General features: G+C 42.4%; 1 protein-coding gene across 1 annotated transcript; it reads right to left on the bottom strand.

Moving 5' to 3' along the window:
* spock3 (SPARC (osteonectin), cwcv and kazal like domains proteoglycan 3) lies at positions 1 to 27555 on the bottom strand. The gene is made up of 11 exons (XM_053619269.1): positions 27256 to 27555; positions 27004 to 27132; positions 14662 to 14701; positions 13266 to 13368; positions 6745 to 6850; positions 6505 to 6610; positions 5890 to 5961; positions 5494 to 5715; positions 3607 to 3669; positions 2876 to 3013; positions 1 to 825 (listed from the first exon to the last, which is right to left on the bottom strand). The coding sequence occupies exons 2-11, from the start codon at positions 27130 to 27132 to the stop codon at positions 689 to 691; spliced, it is 1116 nt and encodes a 371-aa protein (XP_053475244.1). The 5' UTR covers positions 27256 to 27555; the 3' UTR covers positions 1 to 688.

The following is a 27555-nucleotide window of genomic DNA, read 5'->3' as shown; positions in this document are numbered from 1 at the left end:
AGCATGTCCAGAGGTGTTTTAGTTCACAGATAGAGTTCACTCAATTCTGAATAAGCAAGTTTTTTTTTCTTTTTGTTAATTTATTTTTGTCTGTGGTAATTACACTGTGTGTGTTATAGATGCAGTGGATAGCAATTAGGCTAACACTGTCCAAGAAAAAATGTGTGATAATGATAACTCGGTAAAGTAGAGCTGCTTTGCTTTTTAGGTAGAAATGCGCTAATCCTGTATCCTCCTTATTAATCTTACATATTCTATATTTGTTATTCAAAACCGAAAGAGTGCAACGATGTTCATAAGGTACGGTAAAACAAGTACACACAGCAACAAACATGGATCTAGTATAAATTCTATTAGAAATATGCCATCAGCTCTGCGTGTGTGTGTGTGTGTGTGTGTGTGTGTGATCATTCCTGCTTCCTGCCCAAAGGGATATAGCAGATTGACTCTCAAAAACGCTCAACGACATCAAAATAACAAAAATAAAATGCGTCGTATTAATCAGTTCTATTAATTTTTTTAATACAAATGTTACACAGCAAGAGGGAAATATACCTTGATCTAAGCCATTAGTAATATTAGTACTTCATTTCTACAAGTGACGCCTAAAAACGTGCTTTTGGTTTCCCCTTCCTCTTTTAGAAAAAGAAAAGAAAAGAAAGAAAACAAGAAAAAACCATAACGCCGATTACGACAAGTAGCTGTCATCGTCGTCATCGTATTCTTCGTCGTCTCCCATGTCCTCCTGATCGTTCAGGACATCGTCGTCCTCGTCGTCTGAGAGCAACGAGTCCCCACTTCCAAAGTCTCCAGAACCCTCCAATGCTGCCACAAAGCACAAACAACAAAATGTAAGACGCTCAGTCAAAAAACAAATGAACAAAGTGAACCATGAAAACAAAAACATCTGTTAACGTCTGATCTATTAAAGAACTTCTATCCATCCAGTATCCCATTTTCCGTACCGCTTATCCTACACCACCCTCATGGGGGAGCCTGGAGCCTATCCCGGGGAACTCGGGGAACAATATGGGGGCTAACCCTTCACAGGCACACACATTCACACACCCATATACACAATACGGACAATCTGGAGGTTCAAAGCAGCCTACAGCGCATGTCTTCGGACTGGGGGAGTAAACCGGAGTACCCGGAGGACTTTGGCAGTATACTTAGGGCCATTATTGTGTTGGAAGGAGATGCTCCATCCAAGTCGCCAGTCGCTTGCCTTCTTAAATTGCCCTGTATTTGTCTCCCTCCATCTTGCACTCCTCACTGACCAGTTTCCCAGTTCCTGCTGATGAAAAGCATTCCCACAACATGGTGCTCCCACCACCATGCTTCACTGTAGGAATCTTGGTCTCATCAGAACAGAGAACCTTCTTCTACGTTTGCTAAGTCTCTTAAATGCCTTGCAAGCTCCGAACGGGATTTATGCCCATACATCCAAGTGGTGGAGGAATGATGTTTTCGGGGTGTCTGTACGTCTGAGATCTGTGTTAGCGCGATATCTCAAGAACACGTTTGAACGTTTGTAGAATTGAGGTGGAAGTATCATTGTAACCAGCAGATGAACTGATTCAATTCTGGAAGTCAAATATCCGAAAGAGATTTTCTTCAACAGCGTCCTTCCTGTTTTTGTTATATTGTACAGAGACGTTGCTTAGACGTCCATGTTCAGGAACGCAAAAAAAATTGTTCCCATTGGTCTGGTCTGATTTGTATGGACTTATCCTTGCTACATCCAAATGAATTCGCATTGATCCAAACATGGTTGTAGAGAATTCCCCTTTCCATTTGAATGACAACTCAATTCAGGCAAGGTAAAGGGCCCCTACAAGCAGGTCTTTAAGGAACACACATGGTGTGTAGCAGTAGGAAGTATTGTCCCCCTGGTGGCCACCTGAATCGCAGTTCATGTGCTCATGAAAAGGTTTGTGTTTATATTTAATATAAGTTATGATTCTTTGACGTACACTCACAAATGGTACTTGTTTAGCCAGACTTGTTCGTGGTGGAGGCATCCCTGTTAACGCTGTTGGCTTTGACGTCTACTTTTCCCAATATTGACTTTCTTTTCACAAATCTTCCATTAAGCCAAGCTCCGTGGAGTGTCCAGGTTATGGATGTCCTGTGAGTAGCTTCTCCAATTTGAGCTGTGGATCTCTTCATTGCCTTCAGAGTTACCGAGACGTCTTCTTTGTTTCTCTGACTAATGCCGTTCTCATCCAGTCGCTTACTTTTGGTGGACACTTTGAGAGCAACATTCCCCAAAGATAAATCGGTAGGATTTTGGCCATTTCACCTTCTACAGGGCACAATATAAGTAAACGATTCCGGTCAAATCTCGGTGCGTAAAGGGCGAGGCCGAAAACCACTTCTGAATGCTCAGACGTCACTGTCTTAAAAACCGTCATGAGTCTGTAACGGATATCCTGACATGGGCTCGGGAATACTTTGGTAAACCTTTGTCATCCATCCATCCATCCATCATCTATAGCGCTTATCGTTCTTCAGGGTCAAGAGGAAACCTGGAGCCTATCCCAGGAAGCATCGGGCACAAGGCAGGGGACACCCTGAACGAGGTTCCGACCCGTTGAAGGGCACAATCACACACCCATTCACATAATTTGGAAATGCCAATAAACCTACAACACATGTCTATGGACTCGGGGAAGAAAGTGGAGTACCTGGAGGAAACCCCTGAGGAACTGGAAGATGTAGGTTCTGTGCACATAGTGTGGAGGCAGGATTCAAACCCCGAACCTTGGAGGCACCGTGCCCCCCCAAACCCCCCGTTTCCCAAGAGAAATATCATTTAACATAATTCTACTTGTGCTTTAAAAGTATCACGCGAGTGCTTTAAGATGCCCACCACATTCGGCCGGGCCCATCCTGCGTGACCCGGCGACCTCGTTTCCATAGCGATCCACACACCAGCACTCTCCGCTGCTGCCGTGGCACTGGTGAGGCTTATAGAAGCCGTCGTCGTCGCAGGAAGGGACGTGCTGACCTACACGTGCACATAAAGGCGTTAAAATCAGGAAACACAACCACTCTCACTACTACCGTAACACTCCTCGCAGCCAGATCACACTCTCGCCGCGGAACATCCTGTTAAATGACAAAAAAAAAAACACCATTTAACTTTTAAATCTAACCGGTAATATTCATACTTAGTGGTTTGTTCGTTTGTTTTTTTTTGCTCATTTTTCATTCTATGCCTGCAGCTATTGTCAGCAGCTTGACACCTCAAACGCACAAAATTGCTCCTCTCAAATCAAGATGGTTTTCTGCGTGAAAGATGTTATTTTCACAGTGTGACCCGAACACTTCCAACACATCGCACTTATGTCAAGATGGGCGTGTTACATATTCACGACTGCATTTCTATGCGTAAATCCTATCATTTCAATGCACGTGTGCTAAATGTGCTCGCCCGAGGTATCGTATAAACCGTGAATTCAGACATCTGTAGACACAGTTACACAGATTTACGTAGATTTGTTCCTGTTCAAGGCACGGAAATGAGCCCGAAGTATCTATTTAGCAGTAATACTAATGAGAGAGAGAGGGAGAGAGAGAGAGAGAGAGAGTGTCACTCACCCAGTAGTTTCTTCCTAGCTTGCTGTTTGTGGATGTTAGTAATCTCTGTCTGGCAGGGAGACTCTAAAACAAGTGATGCAAAATCTCAAATCAGCACAACCAATATAAGCAGTGACGGCTGACCGTGATATCGGATAAGTCTAAGTCTAGAATCTAATATCTATCAGCAACGTAACAATGAAACTATTAGGCTTGGGCGCATCGTAGCACGCGGTGTCCTTTTGCGTAATTTGTACTTTGATTTGGACGATGTGTGCTTAGTCTATCTACTTTTACTTTCTCCTCGAAAGGTATTTTGTGGGGAAAAATCTAAAACGGAGAGCTAATCTAGCGGGTGTGTCGCGCCGTCTAATCAACTGACACGACTGTCAGTGACTACGTTTACATGGACAGCAGTAATCTAATTACTGACCTTATTCTGAATAAGACAATATTCCGATTAAGGTGTTTACATGGACAGCAGTAATCTAATTATTGACCTTATTCTGAATAAGACAATATTCCGATTAAGGTGTTTACATGGACAGCAGTAATCTAATTACTGACCTTATTCTGAATAAGACAATATTCCGATTAAGGTGTTTACATGGACAGCAGTAATCTAATTATTGACCTTATTCTGAATAAGACGATATTCCGATTAAGGTGTTTACATGGACAGCAGTGATCTAATTACTGACCTTATTCTGAATAAGACAATATTCTGATTAAGGTGTTTACATGGACAGCAGTGATCTAATTACTGACCTTATTCTGAATAAGACGATATTCTGATTAAGGTGTTTACATGAGTCGCTTTTAGAATATTCCTTTCATGTCCCCGTTTTACATGTTCTAGAACATAGATCGATTAACAGCATACGTCATTACGTCCCCACGCCACGCCGTCCGACGTTCCCTCCAGAATTTCACGTATCGACGTACAGTTGGTCTTCGTTATGGTACCATATACTGTTTTGGGTTTCATTTTTAATTTTACGAAAGCTTCAAGTGCGGTTAATTATTTGTCGTGCTGTACGTGTAAACAGACGACTGCTTGAAGCCGTGGGTTGCGTCCCAAACCGCATACTTACCTTCTATATAGTAGCTGAGATGCATGTATTTCTCCTACTATATAGCAGGTAAGTACGCGGTTTGGGACGCGGCCGTGCTCTCTTGTTTGCCATCAAACGGTCGAGCGCTGCCGTGTGTGTACGTGTCCTGTCGCACAATGCGGTGAAAACTCCCACACGACGTTAATAATGTGATTAATGTGTGTACATGTCTGTAATGCGACTAAAACAGGAATACTCCAGCGTCTTAATTACATTTGTATTTACATCGAGTATGACTTTAATCGGATTAAGGTCATCAATAATCGCTGTTTACATGCTAGTTTCTTAATCAGAGTATCGTCTTAATATTGGGTTAATATCGGATTATTGTTGTCCGTGTAAACGTACTGACTGATAGGCTTCGTGAAGCTACAGTCTTGGGTAGAAATAAAACCGCCCCAGCCTCACTTCTTGCTTCTTCATACCATTTTGGTGTATTTTTCCTTACCACCACTAGGGGTGCTGTTGCACTTGCTTCCACAAAAAATCCAATCCCGCTGTATGTTTAAGATCCCGCGTACGTATTTACCTAGTTTTAAAGCATGTTTCTTCAAGTTCTTCGAATAAACACGATACTTTCTCACAATTACAGGGAGTTTACTCCGTTAAATCATGTTATGCCGTATGCAGTGAGCATAAATAGTGCACAGGAAGCCTTTATACAATATACGTCAGTGGTACCGCAACATGTTCTCACCGTCTTTAAGTATACCATTCGTAAATATTCAAATGTGCTTGAATACTATGTTTAGTTAAGTTGTTGAGTTTTTTAAAGCAGCCCTCGTTTGTTTACCCTGGTGTCTCTGGAAGCAAGAGCACCACTCTTTGCTGGAGATGAGCTGGTCTCGGCCCAGGTCACATGACCTCAGGAAGGCCTTCGTGCATACGTCGTCCTTCTCCGAACCCAGGCCAACCAGTTCGGACTGGTCCAGGTGAAGGTCAAAGTTCATGTCCAGTCTGGTGAACATCCAGCCCAGGGAGCCTTTACAGACGGGCGCCTTAGTCACGTCCGTTACTGCACACCCGTGCAGAGAGCACGCGCGAGAGCCAGAGAGAAAGAGATGGATAAATCAATCAAACTATGCTGTACCTGGTTACCTCAGCAGCACGTCGAACCTAATCTCTCTGTGGCGGTTTGATTTTTGCTCAAATAAGTGAGATTGGTACGCGACTATGGATCGTAACTTACTCATTTCGTGCACATCTCTGCTCCAGTCTCTCAGTCTGCTCGCCACTTTGTTCAGTTCAGCATCGCCGCACTCTACAAACACACACACACACACACACACACACACACACACAGAATTTCCTGACCGTCTTCTATGTACGACTCTGCGACTAAAAGTTTTCGTTAACCTTTCAACCTACACTTCATTTTAAAAGCTGTCAAAACCACAGACACGAATTTACCAAAGCCGCGACTGCTGTAAGACAAATTGTTTTGTACGCACAGAAGGCATGAAAACAGAACGCCGCCACCGCGCAGCATGCATTTTTAAACCGCACTGTTCGTCTCCCTCGCGCTCGTTCACTCGCACACGCAGAGTTTTAACTTTTAATCAGTTTCTAAGGCGCACAGATTGCAGATTTTAGGGAGAAAAAGATGAACCGTTTGTTGGATGGTAAGCCTTAAATTAATCATGTAGTGTGCAAAGACGGCGTGTGTGTGTGTGTGTGTGTGTGTGTGCAAGAGAGAGATTGTGGGAGTGCATAAAATAGAGGAGAGAAATAAAGCATTATAAAATAGTTACTTTCTGAGGAACTGTGTGTGTGTGTGTGTGTGTGTGTGTGTGTGTGTGTGTACCTTTCCTCTCCACAGATTTGTTTATTTCTGACGCACATGGACACTGTCCCAAACACTTCACTGCAATCTGTGTTTCAGAGATACATGCCTGATACTCCATTTGACACTACCGTACACACACACACACACACACACACACACACACACAGAGAGAGATATAGATTGATTAGATCAATCTTTTGATTATATATTGGAAAATATCCTGGAAAATTACAAACAGTGTATGTGTGTGTGTGTTACCTTGGTAGGATAAGTGTGTCTGTCTGTCGCACAGACTGGTGCAGGACGTACCAGCGGACATCTCTTGCACTTCCCCATCACAGGCTTGAAAGTCATGCTCTTTAAGCTGAAAGACAGGGAAGGCAGAAAAGCAGAAGGGCGAGTGACAGGAGGTTATATATAAAGAAAGAAAACATGATACTGAATACTGGGAAGAATTCAGTCTCGAGCCATGGACCCAAGCTCCAGTATGCATTAACTCGTTTAAAGTGAGCTGTATGTGTAGCAGATGAGTGCTCGGTCAGCGTACTGTTTAAATCGTGGCCATGTTTACTTTACAGGAGAACGCATTGATGTAACACTGGAACAAGACATTGGAACTATTTTATTAAGATGACTCAAAATAGTGAATTAAACACACGATAAAATAGCACCATATGAGAACAGAAATAAATCGGGAAATAATAGGAAGTGCTGGATCAAGTGCTATTTAAAAAAAATAAAAATTCTCTAAAATCCTCCAACCCTAAAATTCTCCAAAACCCTAAAACCCTCCAACCCTAAAATTCTCCAAAACCCTCCAACCCTAAAACCCTCAAACCTTAAAACCTTAAAATCCTCCAAAACCCTCCAACCCTAAAGTCCTCCAAAACCTTAAAACCCTCCAAAACCCTAAAACCCTCCAAAACCTTAAAATCCTCCAAAACCCTCCAACCCTAAAGTCCTCCAAAACCCTAAAGTCCTCCAAAACCTTAAACCCTCCAATCCTCCAAAACCCTAAAACCCTCCAAAACCCTCCAACCCTAAAGTCCTCCAAAACCTTAAAACCCTCCAATCCTCCAAAACCCTAAAACCCTCCAAAATCTTATAATCCTCCAAAACCCTCCAACCCTAAAGTCCTCTAAAACCCTAAAACCCTCCAAAACCCTAAAGTCCTCCAAAACCCTGAAGTCCTCCAAAACCTTAAAACCCTCCAAAACCCTAAAAACCTCCAAAACCTTAAAATCCTCCAAAACCCTCCAACCCTAAAGTCCTCCAAAACCCTAAAACCCTCCAAAACCCTAAAGTCCTCCAAAACCCTGAAGTCCTCCAAAACCTTAAAACCCTCCAAAACCCTAAAACCCTCCAAAACCTTAAAATCCTCCAAAACCCTAAAACCCTCCAACCCTAAAATTCTCCAAAACCCTCCAACCTAAAACCCTCAAAAACCTTAAAACCATAAAATCCTCCAAAACCCTCCAACCCTAAAGTCCTCCAAAACCTTAAAACCCTCCAATCCTCCAAAACCCTAAAACCCTCCAAAACCTTAAAATCCTCCAAAACCCTCCAACCCTAAAGTCCTCCAAAACCCTAAAGTCCTCCAAAACCCTAAAGTCCTCCAAAACCTTAAACCCTCCAATGCTCCAAAACCCTAAAACCCTCCAACCCTAAAGTCCTCCAAAACCTTAAAACCCTCCAATCCTCCAAAACCCTCCAACCCTAAAGTCCTCCAAAACCCTCCAACCCTAAAGTCCTGCAAAACCCTAAAACCCTCCAAAACCCTAAAGTCCTCCAAAACCCTGAAGTCCTCCAAAACCTTAAAACCCTCCAAAACCCTAAAACCCTCCAAAAGCTTAAAATCCTCCAAAACCCTCCAACCTAAAACCCTCAAAAACCTTAAAACCATAAAATCCTCCAACCCTAAAGTCCTCCAAAACCTTAAAATCCTCCAAAACCTTAAAACCCTCCAATCCTCCAAAACCCTCCAAAACCCTCCAACCCTAAAATCCTCCAAAACCCTAAAACCCTAAAACCCTCCAAAACCTAATATCCTCCAAAACCTTAAAACCCTCCAAAACCCTAAAAGTTGTTGCTGTGTTATATATTATAGTTGTTGAATTGTCATACTGCTCTCTCTTGTTGTGTTTATACTGACCATGTGCACTGTTTAGATTTTTTTTTGTCTCCGCCCCTGTCCTGCCATTGGTATGTTTACTGATTGTCCATCGGTATTGTCTTCAATCCTTAATTAGTTTGCCTTTATATAGCCTGTTCTGTTTAGTCTCGTTGCGAAGTCTTGCCAATAACGTCGTTATTGTGCATTAATGAGCCTTGGATTTCCCGCATTCTTCGTTTCTCCATGTCCAGTTTTGACCCTCGTCTTTTTCCCCACGTTCTTATATAACAACGACCTATAACAACGAATCCTGGATTAATAAACACCACGCTGCCGTCATGCTCTCACATCCTGCCTCTAATCGTACGTTACGTGAATAATAACGGTGGAAGCCATTCTGTTAAATGGAGCCAAATTTGCAGCAATCGACGTAATAAATACAATTCTGCTGAGTAGGGTTCATGCAAACAAATCATTCGGAATCTGAAATGAAATACGTTCCCTTGTACTGCAAGTGGCCACTAAGGTGTGTGAGGTTTATTTCTGCTTGAGTGAACAGAAGTAAACAGAAGATGAAATGGCTGTCTTGTGGAGCGTTTTAATTCCAACCTCGCTTATTTTTTTTTCCGTGTCAAGATGCGTCACTCTACAGAAAAAGAGCGTGTGAAGCAAAGTGGAAGAGATAACCGAAAGAGAGCCCAACTCTTTCATTTTCACCCTCGCTCTTTCCCCCCCTCCCCCTCCCCCACCCACCCCCGTTCCCTTCTTTCATCAGATCATTAGCAGCCTCTTGTTATTGCCATGTTGTGCGCTCATACTCGGCACACTTCCTGTTGCTGTTTGTATGGCCACAATTGCTGTTGACAACTGTTTAGGAGCAAACCAGGACAGTGTCCCCTCGTTTTCACCTCAGTAAACACTCGCCGTTTTGCATGAACTTGGTACGTGTGTTCGAGAAGCTCTAAATATATACTATTGAAAGTAATCTATTTGAAGAATTACATCGGTTAGCGCGTTTTAATGCATCTGAAATGGCATAGGAATATCTCTACATATCTATATCTACTGGGTGCATGGTGGCTTAGTGGTCAGCACGTTTACCTCACACCTCCAGGGTCGGGGGTTCGATTCCCACCGTGGCCCTGTGTGTGGAGTTTGCATGTTCTCCCCGTGCTGCGGGGGTTTCCTCCGGGTACTCCGGTTTCCTCCCCCAGTCCAAAGACATGCATGGTAGGCTGATGTCTAAAGTGTCCGTAGTGTATGAACGTGTACGTGATTGTGCCCTGCGATGGATTGGCACCCTGTCCAGGGTGTACCCCGCCTTGTGCCTGATGCTCCCTGGGATAGGCTCCAGGTTTCCCCGTGACCCTGAGAAGGATAACGCGGTATAGAAGATGGATGGATGGATCTATATCTACTCTTTACTGTTTTTAATGGCGACGGACGTTAGCGTTATAATTATGTTCAAACTTTAAGATCTAGATTTGAAAACTGAGTTAACCACCTAAACTTTCTCTTTTCATTCTCTTGGGGCATTCTGTCCGCTGGCCAATCAGCATCCAGGATGAATATGCAAAATAGGCGAGCATGTCCAATGAATATCCACGTTCTACCTTCTAAGATTTGTTGTAGATGCTTGATGAAAGTAATCAAAAGTATGTGCGCACCAGAAAGCACACCAGATAAAGCCAGCTGAAACATCCAGCCAGTGCGAAGTATTGCCAACTTCTAGCCTTGTATTCTGCTATTCCTGTGTCCGCTAAACCCTTGCCTTGTTGTTCGACTATTCTTTGGAGTTGCCCTTTGTTTAGTCTATTTGTGAATTTCTTGTTTTGACTAGTTTTTGGATTCTGTCTTGGATTTTGTAAATAAACCTCCTTTACATGGATCTCCTGTAAGTTCCTATACCATATTGGTAATAAATAAATGACCCACGTGTAATATTTTTATCTCATTTGTTCCATTGGGTTCTCGTTGTCTACTTTCGGGAAATCTGATGATGTTTTAGGTCATATTTATCATCAGAAATATAGACAATTCTTTCAAGCACCACTCTATTCAGCATCTACTGAGATTGATGAATTGATTCCTTTTTTGAGAAACTGCTTGAAAGGACATAAACAATATTTTGAGCTTACAGAATAATATGCGCTTGGCCAGATACGAGCTGTAAATATAAATTACAGTGCTGTGGTTTTGTTTTTTTTTTGTTTTTTAGTTTTGCTAGCTGAAATGTCCAAATATAAGTGCACCAAAATCTCAAAATGGTGCATCAGGCTGAACATTATAATACTTCAAATGCCAAAAAGTCACAGAAAGCCCAGATCTATAAACAAAACAACAACAAAAAAAACACTTTCGAGCGCTCACATGCCGTACTGCCATTCCAATTAGCTAGCTATCTAGGCAGTTTACAGCTAGTAAACGAGCCTGCGTTTGTCACAGGTCTTAGTCAGGGTTCATATTGTCACACTGTTGGCAATTTGTATGTCACGGTATACAAATACCAACATTAACTGAGTTAGCTAGATAGCTAGTTGCCCATGCAGGTTCTGTGGCTAGCAGTTGCTGGGTTCTACACCCTCCTCAAACGATTTGCCTTCAAATCTGTGGAACTTATTTCGTATCCTATCAAAATTTCACCTTGTGAAGGGTTTTCTCAGGCCGCCGCGCGCATTTCGTCCAAGTCGCAACCTGTACAATCATGTAAAAAAAATAATGACGGTTCCTAAATTAGTAGAGCTCGGTCTGCAAATTCTTTACACTTTGCATTTCTCGATTTCCTCGGGGTGACTCTGTGACTCTATTATATTATATTATAATCTCTAACCGAGATTTCAGCGCTAGGTTGGCGCATCGAGGCTCCTGGAATTGGAACGTGGCTTACCCGGAAGGTTTAGAGCGTTTAACTTTATGCAGTCGTTGTGTCCTTGAGAGAAATCATCTAATCCTGGTGAACCGAATCCTCCGGACGACGACGGGGACACGCCTCCGCTGTGATTCAAAACTTGAATGACACCTTCAAACCTCGAAGCGTTTATTACAGTTCAGGCTGGGTTGTTTTTTTTTTTTTTGTGTTTTTTTTTTCTGTGTCAGAGCACACTTCTTTGTAGATTACTGTATTTTTCTTTTAGAAAGAACACGCTCTCTTGTCTGCAGAAGAACATGTGGAGCTGCTCTTATTGTCTTCCAGAGCACATACGCTACTCGCACATCGTCAAATGAAGCCCATTCGCTTAAAGATAATGTATGCTAATCAGAGGTGCTGCAGTGTTCTGCAGCACGCAGGGATCCACTTCGCCAAACGAATTCAACCTGGAATGTTCCGATGCAGATGCGGTTTTACGCCGTGTTTAAATCCGGCAAAACCGTTCTAGTGTTAATCAGACCTTGGTAGTATAACGTGTCAAAAATTTTTTAAAAAATCATGCTTTTACATTGTACCTTAACTTGAACTGACATGTGTGAACACTGTCCACATTTTGTAGTGTTACAACCTGGAACTAACTTTACGAAACTATGAATATATTTCACCATAGATCTGTCAACGAAAGAGCCAGTTGAGTGAAACTCATTGGTGGAAACAATCTTTAAAAAATGTCTAAAACTTTGCCAGCTAAGTGTGTTTTCCTCACCCGGCGAACGGCACGATTTGATCAGGTTCTCGGATAGCTCCGTGCTGTAATCGGTTCAGTTTGTAATCGGACCCCGGCTGTCCGCCATGTTCCTGTAACTCCATTCCAGCTGGAATCCTTTTCCAGACTTTAAAATGCTAGAACTTGAACTTGTGCGTAATTGAATTACGGGAAAGTCTGTAGTTGTCAGAAGTAAATGTCAACACCGAGGAAAAAATCCACCATGTCAACCATTTCCCGGGCCATTATACGCCACTGCCTGTGTTGTGTTTTGTAGTCTGTCCTGCACCATTGGTAAGTCTGCCAGGTCTGCTTTTGACCTCTGAGTTGCAGTTCGGAGGTTGGATATTTTTGTTATATTATACATAATGTCCCAAAAGTCTCCATACATAGGGGAAATGAACAATTTTATCAAAATGCCTTAGTGTGTGTGTGTGTGTGTGTGTGTATATATATATATATATATATATGAGAGAGAGATATTGATAAAACATTTAGTAGAGTAGCACGCAAAAATACCCTACTGATCCTGCTACCTCCTGTTATGGAGAACTATTTCCATTCCTTCAGCCAGTTTTCACTAAATGCTTAAAGCAATGAGACGTGCTGATGATTCAGTCAGCCTTGGAGCCCAAAGATGCTGAAACATGCAATGTCTTGACTTTGGAGTCCATGATTGTAATCATATACATTCTTGGGGAAATTTACAATGATACAAAAAAACCTGTTCCATCGATAAGCTCAGGATTAGACAAAGAACATGAATTAACCCATGTTTAATACAACAAATGTCGTAATATTTTGTAAGAGAAACAATAGTTTCACTCAATCTGATGCACATCCAACTAAATAAATAAATATATGTATATATGTATGTATGTATGTATGTGTAACTGTGGAAACAAAGCCCTGGGAGTAACTATGAGACATATGATCAGGACATTTGTTGGTAAACTGAGAGCTAATAATTCTGGTTCTAATCCACTGTGATCTATAGCTTGGGGTTTAAGCCTGGAACCGATGGTCATTACCTCGTCTGGCTAACGCAGGTCGGCGTTTTGTTGTCGTCGGCCACGCACTGCTTGTGTCGGCCACATTTAACCTTTAAGCAGGGGTCTTTGGCAGGATCCAGAGCTACCTCACACACACACACACACACACACACGAAAGAAAAGAGATAACACCAAAGATAATTTGATTCATGCACTTTTCATATCAATAACTGTTGAATAGACTGTACGTTTAATGGTGAAATAATAAAGGTGTATTATTAAAATAAAGCATCTCATGTATTAGTGAACGTACTATGAGAAGAGAGACAACATTTCTTTAAAATGATACGAGGCTAACACACACACATGCGCACACACACTTTGAATGGTCTCTGACCTCACGGTTAAGAGTCTTAGCAAAATCCAGCACTGGCTTCAGCAGATTATTCAAACCTAATCTCCTCACCATGCTTTAATTCCATTGTTTTAGTGCCTTTGTGTGTGTGTGTGTGTGTGTGTGTGTGTGTATGTGGTTCCTGTACAATCACTAATAACCTTAGCTTGATTTCGGGGAACACATGATTTCAAGTCACGTCACATCATCATCGTTCAAACTAAACAACACTAATTAGCATCCACTACGATCCGCACGTCGCTGTGCGATCCCACTCAGCTAGTTTAGCTAGTTAGCTAGTTTAAATTTGAGATGCTAGACTCATTTTGTTCGGATGCTACTGAGGCTGGAGTTCAACATGGCAAGACTCCGCTATAGAAACAGCATCCCCTATCCAAGAAAGGCCAGTCATTGAGCCACTCATTGAGCTGTGCGTCCATAACCCTTTACTGCACGGTGTTGCCATACGGCAACAATTCAATCATCTCCAATTTGTTTGATAGGCAAGAATACAAAACTAGTATCTTCCCATATAAATGGAAAAAGGTGGGCTTTAACTTCGACGTAACAAAAAACGCCATGTCACATGACCAGGAAGTGCTGTTTGCTAGGCTTCTCTAATAGTAGCGAAGAATTAAATCCACAGTCAAAGCCCGCCTTTTCCGTTTATATAGGAAAATACTAGTTTTGTCTTATTGCCTGTCAAACAAATTGGAGAAATACATTTTGTGTTATTTTGGACTATGTTAAAATTATATTAGCGTTTTGATCAAACAGCTTGTATTTTTCTCATTTGTAAGTCGCTTTGCATAAAAGCGTCTGCTAAATGAATAAATGTAAATGTAAACAGCAAGGCCCTAATGTGTACAGCTTAAAATCCAGAACGAAATCTGATTGGCTAAACGCCACTCGGAGATAATACTTCCTCGAAAGCATGCTCGAACTGTTTAAACTATTATACATCATACTAATTGCGCTTTTGTGCTTAAACGATGCGTTTGTGTAGCCATGATGATGAACCGTCGAGGTCGTCTCATGCACCTTGATCAAGCGGCTTCTCAGGGGTCCACGATCCGGGCTCCTGAAACACACATCGATATTAGGTAACGGTTTGCACTGTAATAGTGGTGTTCAGTATTATTATCCTTGCATCTTACATATTCCAAAGCAAAGCACATTTTTATACAAACCTCTACTTCCTGATAGTATAGGAAGCGTTAGAGAGAAACAAATAAAGACGAATATTAGTGAGATACACACGCAGGACATCGGTAACTGATATACACACTTCCACCCACACAAGCTGCGTCTCCAAGCACGGCTGTTAATGAGCTTGCGTTCGAGGCGAGCGTGTTCTTTATTGATTCTGTCACTTCTGAGTCCCGTCATCGCAAAGCCCCGAGAGCGATATTTCTGTCCTTTCTGATCGTTCCATATGACATTCCACATGCTGAGAGAAACGCACACATACGCTGTGCGAGAGAGACGTTAAAATAGAACAGCTGGATTGCTCAGCTGGCGGTTCGGCAACTAAAAACAGACGTGTCTTTTTACTTCGTCTGTCAATGATAGTAAAGGCTAGGTTGATGAGATCGCGTGTGTGTACTAGGCCATGACTCGATCGCACGCCCTAACTGTTGTTGATTGATAATATCATCGCATGCGGCTTTAAGAGGGGAGGTCTGGGGGCGTGGCCAGACATACATAACGCATGTCGTGTACACGTAACATCATCACGTCGGAAAAATACCAAAAGCTGGTTTAAGTTCTCACGCACAGTTGCTGTTACAGGAAATGAACCCATTCTGAATCCGAACCAATCAGAATCAAGCATTTCACATTACTGTTGTATAAATAAAGCCAGTGGTGGCTTGGCAGTTAAAGCTCTGGGTTACTGATCAGAAGGTCGGGGGGGTTCAAGCCTCAGCACTGCCAAGCTGCCACTGCTGGGCCCTTGAACAAGACCCTCTCTGCTCCAGGGGGCGCCGTATCATGTCTGACCCTCCGCTCTGACCCCAACTTCCTAACATTCTGGGGTATGTGAAGAAAAAGAATTTCACTGTGCTGTAATGTATACGTCACCAATAAAGACTCGTTATCATACCCAGGTCACGAGGCGTAAACAACAACAAATAAAACGGTGCATATTTGTGACAGCCAGTTTTCCCTGACACAAAGTTTCTGAGTAGTTCTGTATAAATTTTATTTATTCATTGATTTTAAAGTTAGTCTCGCCTCCTATCTATACCGTTATGTTTTCAGATTGCTCGTACGCTTTTCCGTTCGGCATCACTGTCATCTGTGTTCTTATTTATTTATGGTGCGCCCCGTGCACATTACGGCGAGGTTTGTCTCGGGCTGAACCTGATAGCTTTACGCTGAGGCAGCAGTGCTTCCCGTCATTTATTTATAGAGACTTATTACAAATGTTTCACGGCCAATAAGCAATATGAGCGATGTGATCCCGTATTAATGTTTTCCTTGAAACGGAACGGCATTGATTTTAGCAAGAGAGCATTTTGCCTCAAAAGCATCTTCGCAGTGGAATCAATTTCAGGAACGGTAAATCCTACACGTGTATCATTTCTGGACTGTATTGGGGGTTTTATGCTCTTTAAGTCTAAGTTGATCCAGTTTAACTTTAAAAAAAAAAAAAAAAAAACCCAACTATTAAACTATTGTGTTCATTTGTACGTTGGTGGCGACTTAAACTCATATTAATTTGAACTTCGTATTGGTATCTGCTATTCGTATAAGAAGTACAGCACGTTTTATACGTCGTTGCCGTCCCTTTTTAAGTGGCCAAAAGTGATTGGACAGCTGGCTGCTCAGCTGTTCCATGCCCGGGTGTGTGTTATTCCTGATTTCTAGCGTGGGATTTCAGGTGTGGTGTTTGCATTTGGGATCTGTTGCGGTTCACGCTCAATATGAAGTCCAAAGAGCGTTCACTGCCGGTAACGCAAGCCTTCGTCAGACTGAAAAACCCAAACAAACCCCTCGAATGGACTGCGTAAAACACTAGGCGTTGCCGAATCGACTTTCTGGTACATTTCTAAAAAAGAAAGAATGCACCGATGAGCTCAAAATCATAGAAAGCCCCAGAAGACCAGGTGGGGCTTTTTTTTCCCCCTTCAGTGTAGCTTGTACGTTACATAGAGTGGTGCTTGAAGGTTTGTGAACCCTTTAGAATTGTCTATATTTCTGCACAAGTATGGACCTCGGAAGGACCTCAGAAAAAGAGTTGTCGAAGCTCATCGGGCTGGAGAAGGTTCCAAAAGCATCTCTAAAGGGTTTGGACTCCACCAATGTACGGTCAGACATGTTGTGTAGAAATGGAGGAAATTTAAGACCGTCTCCAGGAGCGAAGACCAACAGAGATCACTCCAAGAGCAAGACGTGTAATAAATAGTCCACGAGCTCACAAAGGAACCCTGGGTAACTTCTAAACAACTAAAGACCTCTCTCACATTGGCTAACGTTAATGTTCATGAGTCCACCATCGGGAGAATAGCGAACAACAATTGTGTGCATGGCAGGGTTACAAGGAGAAAACCACTGCTCTCCAAACAGAACATTGCTGCCCATCTGCAGTTTGTTAAAGATCACGTGGACAAGCCAGAAGGCTATTGGAAAAAAATGTTTTGTGGATAGATGATGGAACAATGAATTCTGAATTACACCAGCGAATTCTAAAGGAAATGAATGTCAGGACATCTGTTCATGATCTGAATCTGAAGAGAAAGTGGGTCATGCGGCAAGACAACGATCCTAAACACACGAGTCGTTCTACCAAAGAACGGTTAAAGAAGAGTAAAGTGAATGTTCTGGAACGGCCGAGTCAACGTCCTGACCTTAATCCAATAGAGATGTTGTGGAAGGACCTGAAGCGAGCAGGTCATGTGAGGAAACACACCAACATCCCAGAGCTGAATCTGTTCTGTACTGAGGAACGGGCTAAAACTCCTCCAAGACGATGTGCAGGACTGATCGACAGATACCGCAAACGTTTAGTTACAGCTATTGCTGCACAAGACGGTCACACCAGATACTGAAAGCAAACGTTCACATACTTTTCTACACCGCTCACAGAGATCTAACATTGGATCATTTCCCTCAATAAATAAATGACCGACTATAATGTTATTATCTCATTTGTTTAATTGCGTCCTCTTCATCGACTTTTAGGACTTTTAAGTCATATTTATGCAGAAATGTAGAAAAATTCAACTGAAAAGCGTTCCGGCGTTACTGGATGACAGGCGGTTTTATTGACTTCTCGAGCCCTGTGTGGGTTCACAATGCAACGGGAAGCAAAAACTACAAAGAGAGTCTCTAAATATGGCATCGCTGCTTCAACGTTGCTACATCTGACTGGAAATAACACCGAGCAATAACCTTGAAGTGTTGAGGTGCACTCACTACATACATACAGAGAGAGAGAGAGAGAGAGAGAGAGAGAGAGAGAGAGAGAGGTGAAGTGAAAGGATGGGATGATTTGTTTAACCTGCCTTGCAGACAGGACACTTTATCCTAATGGAACAGAACACACACACACACACACACACACACACACACACACACACTCCTGAGGATTATTTCCGTCTCAGCACTGTAAATTATCATTGCATTATGCTTTTTATGAGCACTTTAATAACACATGCAAAACAGAGATGATTGATCCTTTCTTTGAGGAACGTTCTAGAAGTAGTACCTAAATAAAAGATAAGCCGAGAGATCAATTCATTCTACAGGCCGTGTGTGAGATGATGTGAGAGAGATAAGACACTCGGCAATTCACACAACACGCGTATTTTTTTTAAACGTCTGTAAAGCATAGACACAGGAACAGAGAATTAGACCAGTGAAGCATTAATCATTCACAATACACCATTAACACCGCACTGAATTTACACTCCTACTGTACGTCTCTCTCCCTCTCTCTGTCTCTCTGTCTCTCTCTCTCTCTGTCTCTCTGTCTCACCTTCTGTTGATGTTTCACCTCTCTCACACTCGTCTTTCTCTCTGCTTGTCTGTCACATCGTCTTTTCTGCCTGTCACTCTTACCATATGTCTTCCTCTCTGTCTGCTTCTCTCATCTTCTGTCTTTCTCTCTGTCTGCCTCTCTCATCTTCCGTCTTTCTCTCTGTCTGCCTCTCTCATCTTCTGTCTTTCTCTCTGTCTGCCTCTCTCATCTTCCGCCTTTCTCTCGGTCTGCCTCTCTCATCTTCCGCCTTTCTCTCTGTCTGCCTCTCTCATCTTCCGTCTTTCTCTCTGTCTGCCTCTCTCATCTTCCGTCTTCCTCTCTGTCTGCCTCTCTCATCTTCCGCCTTTCTCTCTGTCTGCCTCTCTCATCTTCCGTCTTCCTCTCGGTCTGCCTCTCTCATCTTATGTCTTCCTCTCTGTCTGCCTCTCTCATCTTCCGCCTTTCTCTCGGTCTGCCTCTCTCATCTTCTGCCTTTCTCTCGGTCTGCCTCTCTCATCTTCTGTCTTTCTCTCTGTCTGCCTCTCTCATCTTCTGTCTTTCTCTCTGTCTGCCTCTCTCATCTTCTGTCTTTCTCTCTGTCTGCCTCTCTCATCTTCTGTCTTTCTCTCTGTCTGCCTCTCTCATCTTCCGTCTTTCTCTCTGTCTGCCTCTCTCATCTTCTGTCTTTCTCTCTGTCTGCCTCTCTAACCCTCTAAGCTCTCTGGCCGTCTTCCCTGCTGTCTATCTCTCATTTTCCATCTTTCTCTCTGAATGTCAATCCTCACTCTCTCTTTCTCTCCGCCTCTCACCCGCGTTTCCCTCTTTCCCTCCCTCCGTGTCTCTCACCTTCTGACTCTCCCTGTCTCACCCTCTGTTGTTCACTAATCTGTTCCCTGTATAGCTGTCTGTTTCTCTAACCGCCCCCCCCCACCAGTCTCTCTCCCATCATCTGTCTCCCTGTCTGTCTCTCTCACATCGGAACAGTCCCTCTCTTCACCCCATCTTTGTCACTAACTGTCTGTCTCTGTTTGTCCAGGGTTTTGTTTGTGAGTCTGACAATAAAGCTGTCTCAGTATAAATCCATCTCTCTCTCTCCCTCTCTCTCTCTCTCTCTCTACCTTATCTATCTATTAGGCTGCCAGCCTGCATTCCATTAAGACAAAAATAATGGCGTACACACAAAAGCAGAGATACAGACAAACAGAAAAAAAAAATAGGGATAAAGAATGAGAGACAGATAGAAAGAGCTCGAAGCAGAGAGTGAGTTCTATACTCAGCATCTAATACGATTTCCTTCCTGTTTCTACATACCTCCACGTCCAAGCTAGAAAATATTAGCCATGTCACAGCATTTCGTGCGCACTTGATGCGCTTATTCATTCCTGACCTTGGGAAAGATCTCGCCGCTGACAGGTTTAAGCTTAAAGCATAGACACTGTGTAGATGTTTTACACACACACACACACTGCTTTTTACTTGCTTAATGTATTTATAAACACACAACAACTTTTAGCACTGTAATACAGAGTACTGCATGTAGAATCTTGGATAGAAATGGAAGATGGAAGCACTTGGGCGAAGAAGAGTGGAAGGGGCTGGGCTTATTGGAAATGGGTGTGGTTTTCGTGGACCTGGCATTTTTGGGATTCAAACTCGTGATCTCCCAAAGATAGGGCGAACGCGTTTCTGTTGCTCCACTTGGCAGCCATTTTAAATTCACGATTACGCGGTCATCCACGACTTCCTGTTTCAATGGGGTATAAGTAGGACGTGACACGCAATCACACCGAATCGAATTCCCTTAGGCTATTTGGCGAAGATTTGAGAATATACAAATGAAATGAAACAGAAGTGTGTTGACGTTCATAAATCAGGCAATGGCTATAAAAAATAGCTGCGTAACGTATGTGATAAAAGACATATCCACTGCTCCACCTGATGGAACACACAATGAGGCAGAAGTTAGAGAGATAAACCTTTCTACTAGATGCTACTTGGAACTTGGACTGGAACCAGGTACTATGGTCAGATGAGACAAAAATGAAGCTTGGGTTCACCATAAAAAAAGAAGAATGGTTATACAGCGCAGAACCTAATCCCAACCGGTCCGGACTATGGTGGAGGCGCTGTGATGCTGTGCGGCTGTTTTTCCTCCAAAGACTCTCATGAAGACGCATCGCATCGAGGACTACATAAAGTGCCGGGAGATTTTAAATTAAGATCTGGCTGCCTCTGCCAAGACGTTACAACTGGGTCATGGTTGAATCTTCCGGCAGGACAACGATCCACAATGTCCATCCAAGTCCACGCATTGACAACAGAATCAAGTGTTTGACATGACCCGTCTGGCCCTATGACCTGAGAGAAGAGATGATCCACAAGACAAGATTTAGGACCCTGAAGGATCAACAATCACACGAAGCATTTTTATTTATTTTTTTTACCCACATCTTTACCAAGGATGCCAATAATTACGGCGCTGATTCTACGCCACCCTGTATTTATCCTTTTAACGTCGAACTCAAATGGTGTTAAATCTCTAAATGCCGTATAAATGAGTTTTTAAGTGAACAGGCTGGTTTTGAAGCCCGCATTAATTCGGGCCGTTTCGCCTCGTTTCAAATCGAGCATCTCATTAACGTCATGTTTAGCGAGAGGATAATCCGCACGCAGCTTCGACTCGTCGCTGCTTGGCCTTGAAAGGACACGTGGAGCGGCTCCGCTAATCTTTAACGTGATCTTTAAGCCAGAGAGAGAGAGAGAGAGAGAGAGAGAGAGAGAGAGAGAGAGAGAAGAAACGAGGAAGATATAAGAGAACGTATTGATTAATCAAAGAACGCATTGGAATGTACGTACGAGCCTTCTGGCAATGCTGCGGAATGCACAAACGGATACGGAGAACGGGAGAGAGGAGGAATGAGAGACAGGAAGACGCAAAGTGGGGGAGAGAGAGAAAGATAAGAAAGACTTTTTCAAATTGCATGAGACAGCGTCGGGTGATCTGGCTTTTTCCTGGAAGTACTGTAGCACACCGCCTTTGTAATAGTCCAAACCTTATATACACCTCATCACCACACACACACACACACACACACACACACACACAGAAACGGAAATGAAAGTCCTCTGGAACAGGAAATATCATCAGGCACTGGGTTCACTGCCGTTAAAAGTCATTTGGCTGTAAGTGTTGAAGGTGGTATATCCAGTTACTGGAACAAGTTTTGTAAAAAAAATAAATAAAAAAAATAAAATAAAATAAAAATAAAATATAAATTGATGCTTTTATCCTTTAAAATGCTCATTTCTGATCATCTCATTTGCAAGAGTTTCTACTGCCTTCATCTATTTTCCCGGGTCGGAGATAATGGCTATAACCTGAGCGCTCGTATGAAAAAAGACTTCATGATAGAATTCATTTGAACAACAATTTAAAAAAAAAAAAAAAAAGCACAGGGTGTACACGGGTACAAAGAAGGGTATCTAAAAAAGAGAAAACTGCAACGGTGCGAGGTTGCATGACAGTCATACTGGTAGGGCTGTTTAAAAATGAGCGCAGAGAATGCGGAGCAACGAAGTGAGCAGCTCGGGAAAACTGTCGTACGTTTGAGCACTTCGGTTCTGCGAGCACTGAGCGCCTTTAGATTAAACGCACGCTTTGAATAATGTCCGTAACATCTCAGCACGGAGTTCGTTGCTAGCACTATTTTTCAACGACTACGTTTACATGGACAGCAGTGATCTAATTATGGACCTTATTCTGAATAAGACAATATTCCGATTAAGGTGTTTACATGGACAGCAGTGATCTAATTACTGACTGTATTCTGAATAAGACAATATTCTGATTAAGGTGTTTACATGGACAGCAGTGATCTAATTATTGACCTTATTCTGAATAAGACAATATTCTGATTAAGGTGTTCACATGGACAGCAGTGATCTAATTATTGACCTTATTCTGAATAAGATGATATTCTGATTAAGGTGTTCACATGGACAGCAGTGATCTAATTACTGACCTTATTCTGAATAAGACGATATTCTGATTAAGGTGTTCACATGGACAGCAGTGATCTAATTACTGACTGTATTCTGAATAAGACAATATTCTGATTAAGGTGTTTACATGGACAGCAGTGATCTAATTATTGACCTTATTCTGAATAAGACAATATTCTGATTAAGGTGTTCACATGGACAGCAGTGATCTAATTATTGACCTTATTCTGAATAAGATGATATTCTGATTAAGGTGTTTACATGAGTCGCGTTTAGAATATTCCTTTCATGTTCCCGTTTTAAATGTTCTAGAACATAGATGGATTAACGGCACACGTCATTACGTCCCCGCGCCACGCCATCCGACGTTCCCTCCAGAAGTTGGTCTTCGTTATGGTACCGTATACAGTTTCGGGTGTTTACATTTTAATTTGACGAAAGATTCAAGTGCGGTTAATTATCAGTCGTGCTAAACGTGCAAACAGCTTGAACTGCTTGAAGCTGCTCGTTCAACACGGGATTGTTTCTATAGTAACAAATGACGCAAGGACGTGTATGGCAGAATTTTAAACCGTGCAGTTCTTGTCGTTAAGGTGACGTATTCAGTGAGGCCATGTTTGCGCAATATTTACAGAAGGAGTCTCCAGTGTCAATCCTTCGTAACAGCCAAAGCTAGAGCTATAACTTCAGGTTTTCCGCCGTGTGAAAGTCTTCATGGCTTCATGATGTTGCGGTTTCTCCGTAACATCACGAGCTGCACTATTTGTCTTATTCGTTTAAAGAGACGCAAAAAAATTAAGAGTCTGGTGCAGTAACTGAAGGAACTGTTCAAATCTGGTGGCTACTCTTCACACCGGGGCTCGTCACGTCCAGACTTTGATTATTTTCCTATAACAGGAAGCCCCCGAAGTGTTTCATTCTTTACATTGGGTTGTAGGACTCGAGTCCCGTTTTCTGTAGTTGGAAATGTCTCAAACGTATCCGCATTTGTACTTGGACTTGTTTAGGTCTCGGGTATTTGTCTCGCTAAATATGTTCTTGGTCTCTAACGAACGTTTGTAAAAAAATAATGCTTGGGCCAAGAAGTAATACCTTCTAGAAAACGAATCTAATATAATTATCTAATACTAATCTAATCATTGGAACAATGTGTGAATGATGCCAACTAGTGGAGAGAAGTAGTATAATCGGTCCGTGTTCAACTTATAATTTAAGAACGGGCATTGACATTGGCTGCTAAAAAATTCTGTTTACCAATGGCAGGGTGAGAAACTATGCTGTCTGTAACAAACAGACATATTTTAGCATACATGGAAATTTGTTCTAGCGTATATGGAGTTGAAGTAAAGACACGGCTTCTAAAAGGATTTGACGGATTTCGGCCTCGATCTTGACTTGGCCTCGCTTTCATCTGGACTCAATATTAACTTGGCCTTGACCCCATTAAGACTGGATCTTGACTCGAGAAAAGTCAGCCCATCCCACAAATACACGCTATTTGTACTTAAAATATTTCGTAAGAAGTGAAGTGGACGATGGGAAATTTTGCATTATGATCTGGCTGGAGAGATTTGCAGAGCGCACTTGATACACTAGATCACAAAATTGTGTTAACTAAGCTTAAGGCCATGGCTTTTTGTAGGATAACAATCAAGTGAATTCACTCGTATTTAACTAATCACACCCAGGAGGTTGGTATGACCCAAATAGGACTTTGTCAGAGCCTAAAATTATGAGATATGAGGTACCACAGGGGGCTTCTCTTTTCTCTCTTTTCTTTGCTTGTGTAGGCAATGTGTCTTTTTTTATATAAATATATATATTTGCAATATGCTATACCTAATATGGATAAAGCAGTTGAAAAATCCTCAGTGCAGAATTTCAAATAATTGATAACAGATTATCTCTCTGTCGAGGGAGAACTGAAACCTTTCTTTGTGTCTCTAAAATAAAACTAGGTGAATCATCCGAATTAAACGGGGAAACTTGGGGGCGAAATCTCATTACCACAAAAACCAATCTAGATGATATTGGCTGTGAATTAGGCAGGGATTAATCAGGGGAAAATAGGGCTTGAAAAGCCTGTAGATTCATAACACGATCTAGGAAAGTCTACATTTATCAAAGAGAGGCACCGTTTGGATAGTTCTACCAAAAAATGGATATTTTTGGATTGTTGTATTGTTTTAAAATGAATAATTAACTCCCAGGCTATAATTTCTACCAGACTGTTCTATTATCCAAGTGATCTGTTTAGTCCATGTCACAACATCATTGAAAACGACGTAAATGACAGCATGCACTTTTCTTCTTCCCGCGATCTTCAGAAAATCTGGGTGATGCAACTTCATGCTGAACATGTGACTGGCGGAACATTGCAAATATTTCATACGGGTGAGCGTTTTCAGGTAACAGGGCCGAGCGAACGTTGAGGAATTGAAATGTACCATTTTTTTTTTCATAACCCGGAATGGATGACTGATGGAAAAGGACGTTTTTTAAGCACGAGACGTTAAACGGATTCACACGTTGATGCAAAAATAATAGGATCTGTGCGGTATTTTGATGACTACAGGACAGTTTACGGTGAAAGTGGAGTGGGACTGGCAAGAATGCGGTTTTCTGAATGCTGTAGAGCAGAAGTTCTCAACCTTTTGTAACTAAAGTCCCCCCAAGCCTCTCCTATCATGCCCCCCCCCCCCACCCCAGATTGGCGGAAACCAGGTACAATGATTATCTATTCTATATAAAATATATATGTAAATATATATATATATCTTTTTGATAGATTTTTTTTGCTTTTGTACTTTTTTTAATTACTTCTCAAAACTTTTGTGATTTTTCACTTTTATAAAACTATATAACGGACAGGTGTGGAACATGAATGATCAGAAATGTTTCTGAACGCTATAACTACGTTGAACAAGAGAACTAGGCCGTAATAGCGTGAATTATTTTACATGTGAGACATGATGCGTTCCATCCGTCTTGCGTTCTACAAACATTCGCATACTAATGATATAAATGTGGACGAAGGGTGCGTCTCGACATCCATGACGTTGTTAAATCTCAGGCTCTCGGACGATCACTGAACAGAGCAGACGCAGAGAGAGGTGCGAGTGCAGCGGGAAAGCAAGACCTCACGCTTGCAGGACAGTACTGCCGACATTTGGGAAGTCGCTAAGGTTTGTCCAAAAAGTCGCTAGGCGCTTTTTTTGCACAAAAATAAAAAAGTCACTACAGGGGTCTGAAAAGTGGTTAAGGCGTCAACACTGGTCTGCGCTGACAGTTAGATCAAAGGCAGGCTAAGCTCCGCCTCCCCCCAGCAAAAAGAATACACACAGGGAGAGGGAACGCGGGGTTTTTCATTTACGCGCATTCTATTTGAAAAGAAATAAAATACACCGAGTCCCCAAATGATGCTCTGTCTATTTGCGCCCCCCCTTCCGATCTCTTCATCATTTTATTACAAAATTGATTTAAAAAATCATTACATCGCAGGATACTGAACTGTGTGCTGCAAATTGTTTACACATGCGTCATTTCCCTTTAGAACAGTAACATGCAGAGGGGACGTTTAATTGTGTGGAACTCCCCAAAAGTTACTGGCGGTCAAGCACGGGTGAGTCGCGGCTGTCAAATGGAGCATCGAAAGGGAAACCGACATTGACAAGGACACGGTAGTTGCCAGATTTTCCAAAGAAAAGGCGAGGATGATGAAGCTTTAAATAGCCGAAATGACGTTAGTTGTGTAGCCTATAACCTGGTTTTGCTCGTTGCTGAACACCTTTACTGTCTTATATTCGTGCATAAATATTTGTACATGTAATATCAGTGGGTTGCCAGGTGAAAGGACAGATTGATGTATTTCTTGGAGGAAAAAAAAATAGATTTCTCTTGATATGTACTTTATAAAACTAGTATCGTCACTCGGAAACTCTTCAAAAGTAAGTAAAAGTAAAGTATTAGGAACATTTTTAAGGTAATGAGTCGGACAAAACACGTACATGTTAATGTATGGAATGTCTAAACAACAGCCTGGCGTCACCTCAGCGTTAGGTTCACGGCTGTAAACGTCTTACCGTCTAACAGGATATTTAGAGGAAATAAATCTCAGTGGTAGGTGTTAATGCCATTAACCAGCCAGTTAGCTAACCACCTCAGCTGTTTTAAAGCCTACAGAAACGGAATGAGAGGGTGAGTGAGCCTCATTCTGCTGCTGTAAGCTCACAGCGTGACGTAGGAAACACAAACACAGACACGCGCGCGCGAAGACGCGCATACGCACACGCGCGCGAGCACATGCATACATACATACATACATATATACACGAGCACACGGAATCCCGAGGCTGTTAGAGTCGTGATATATCTCTATATCTCTGTATATTTTGTTTTTAAATAAAAGCGAAACTCACGTCACGGAATTTGTCCCATCGAGCCGTCAGCCATTTGTCGTCTAGAAAATTGCCGTTGTCTTGGCGGGCGGCCGCTCCGGTGATCACCGCCGCGCACACACACACGAGCAGCATGACGGCGCGGAGCATCTGCGGAAAGGGGGAAACAAAACAACACACACACACACACACACACACACACACACACTGAGACGCTGCTGCCGCTAAAAATAAACAAAAATCCTGAAGAGAAAAAAATGAATCATTCTTTACCGCGTCACCTTCAGAAAAGGGACTCAGAGCTGTCGCGTGAAGCTGCGCGCACCGAGCCGTTACTGCTCTCTCTCTCTCTCTCTCTCTCACACACACACACACACTCTCTCTCTCTCTCTCTCTCTCTCTGTTCCCAATAGAGCAATCCGTTCCTTGTCACCTTCAGCACGAGGGCACGAGCGCTGTCGCGCGCTACTTCTCTCTGCCTCTGTTTCTGCGCACTGAGCGTATGTTCATGAAGGCGGATGCTCTCTCTCTCTCTCTCTCTCTCTCTCACTCTCTCTCTCAGCGCCGTCCTCT

The sequence above is a fragment of the Ictalurus furcatus genome, chromosome 29 (assembly GCF_023375685.1).
Source record: "Ictalurus furcatus strain D&B chromosome 29, Billie_1.0, whole genome shotgun sequence".
Classification (NCBI taxonomy): Eukaryota; Metazoa; Chordata; class Actinopteri; order Siluriformes; family Ictaluridae; genus Ictalurus; species Ictalurus furcatus.
The sequence above is the reverse complement of the archived record's forward strand: the minus strand, read 5'-3'. Positions and strand labels throughout refer to the sequence as shown.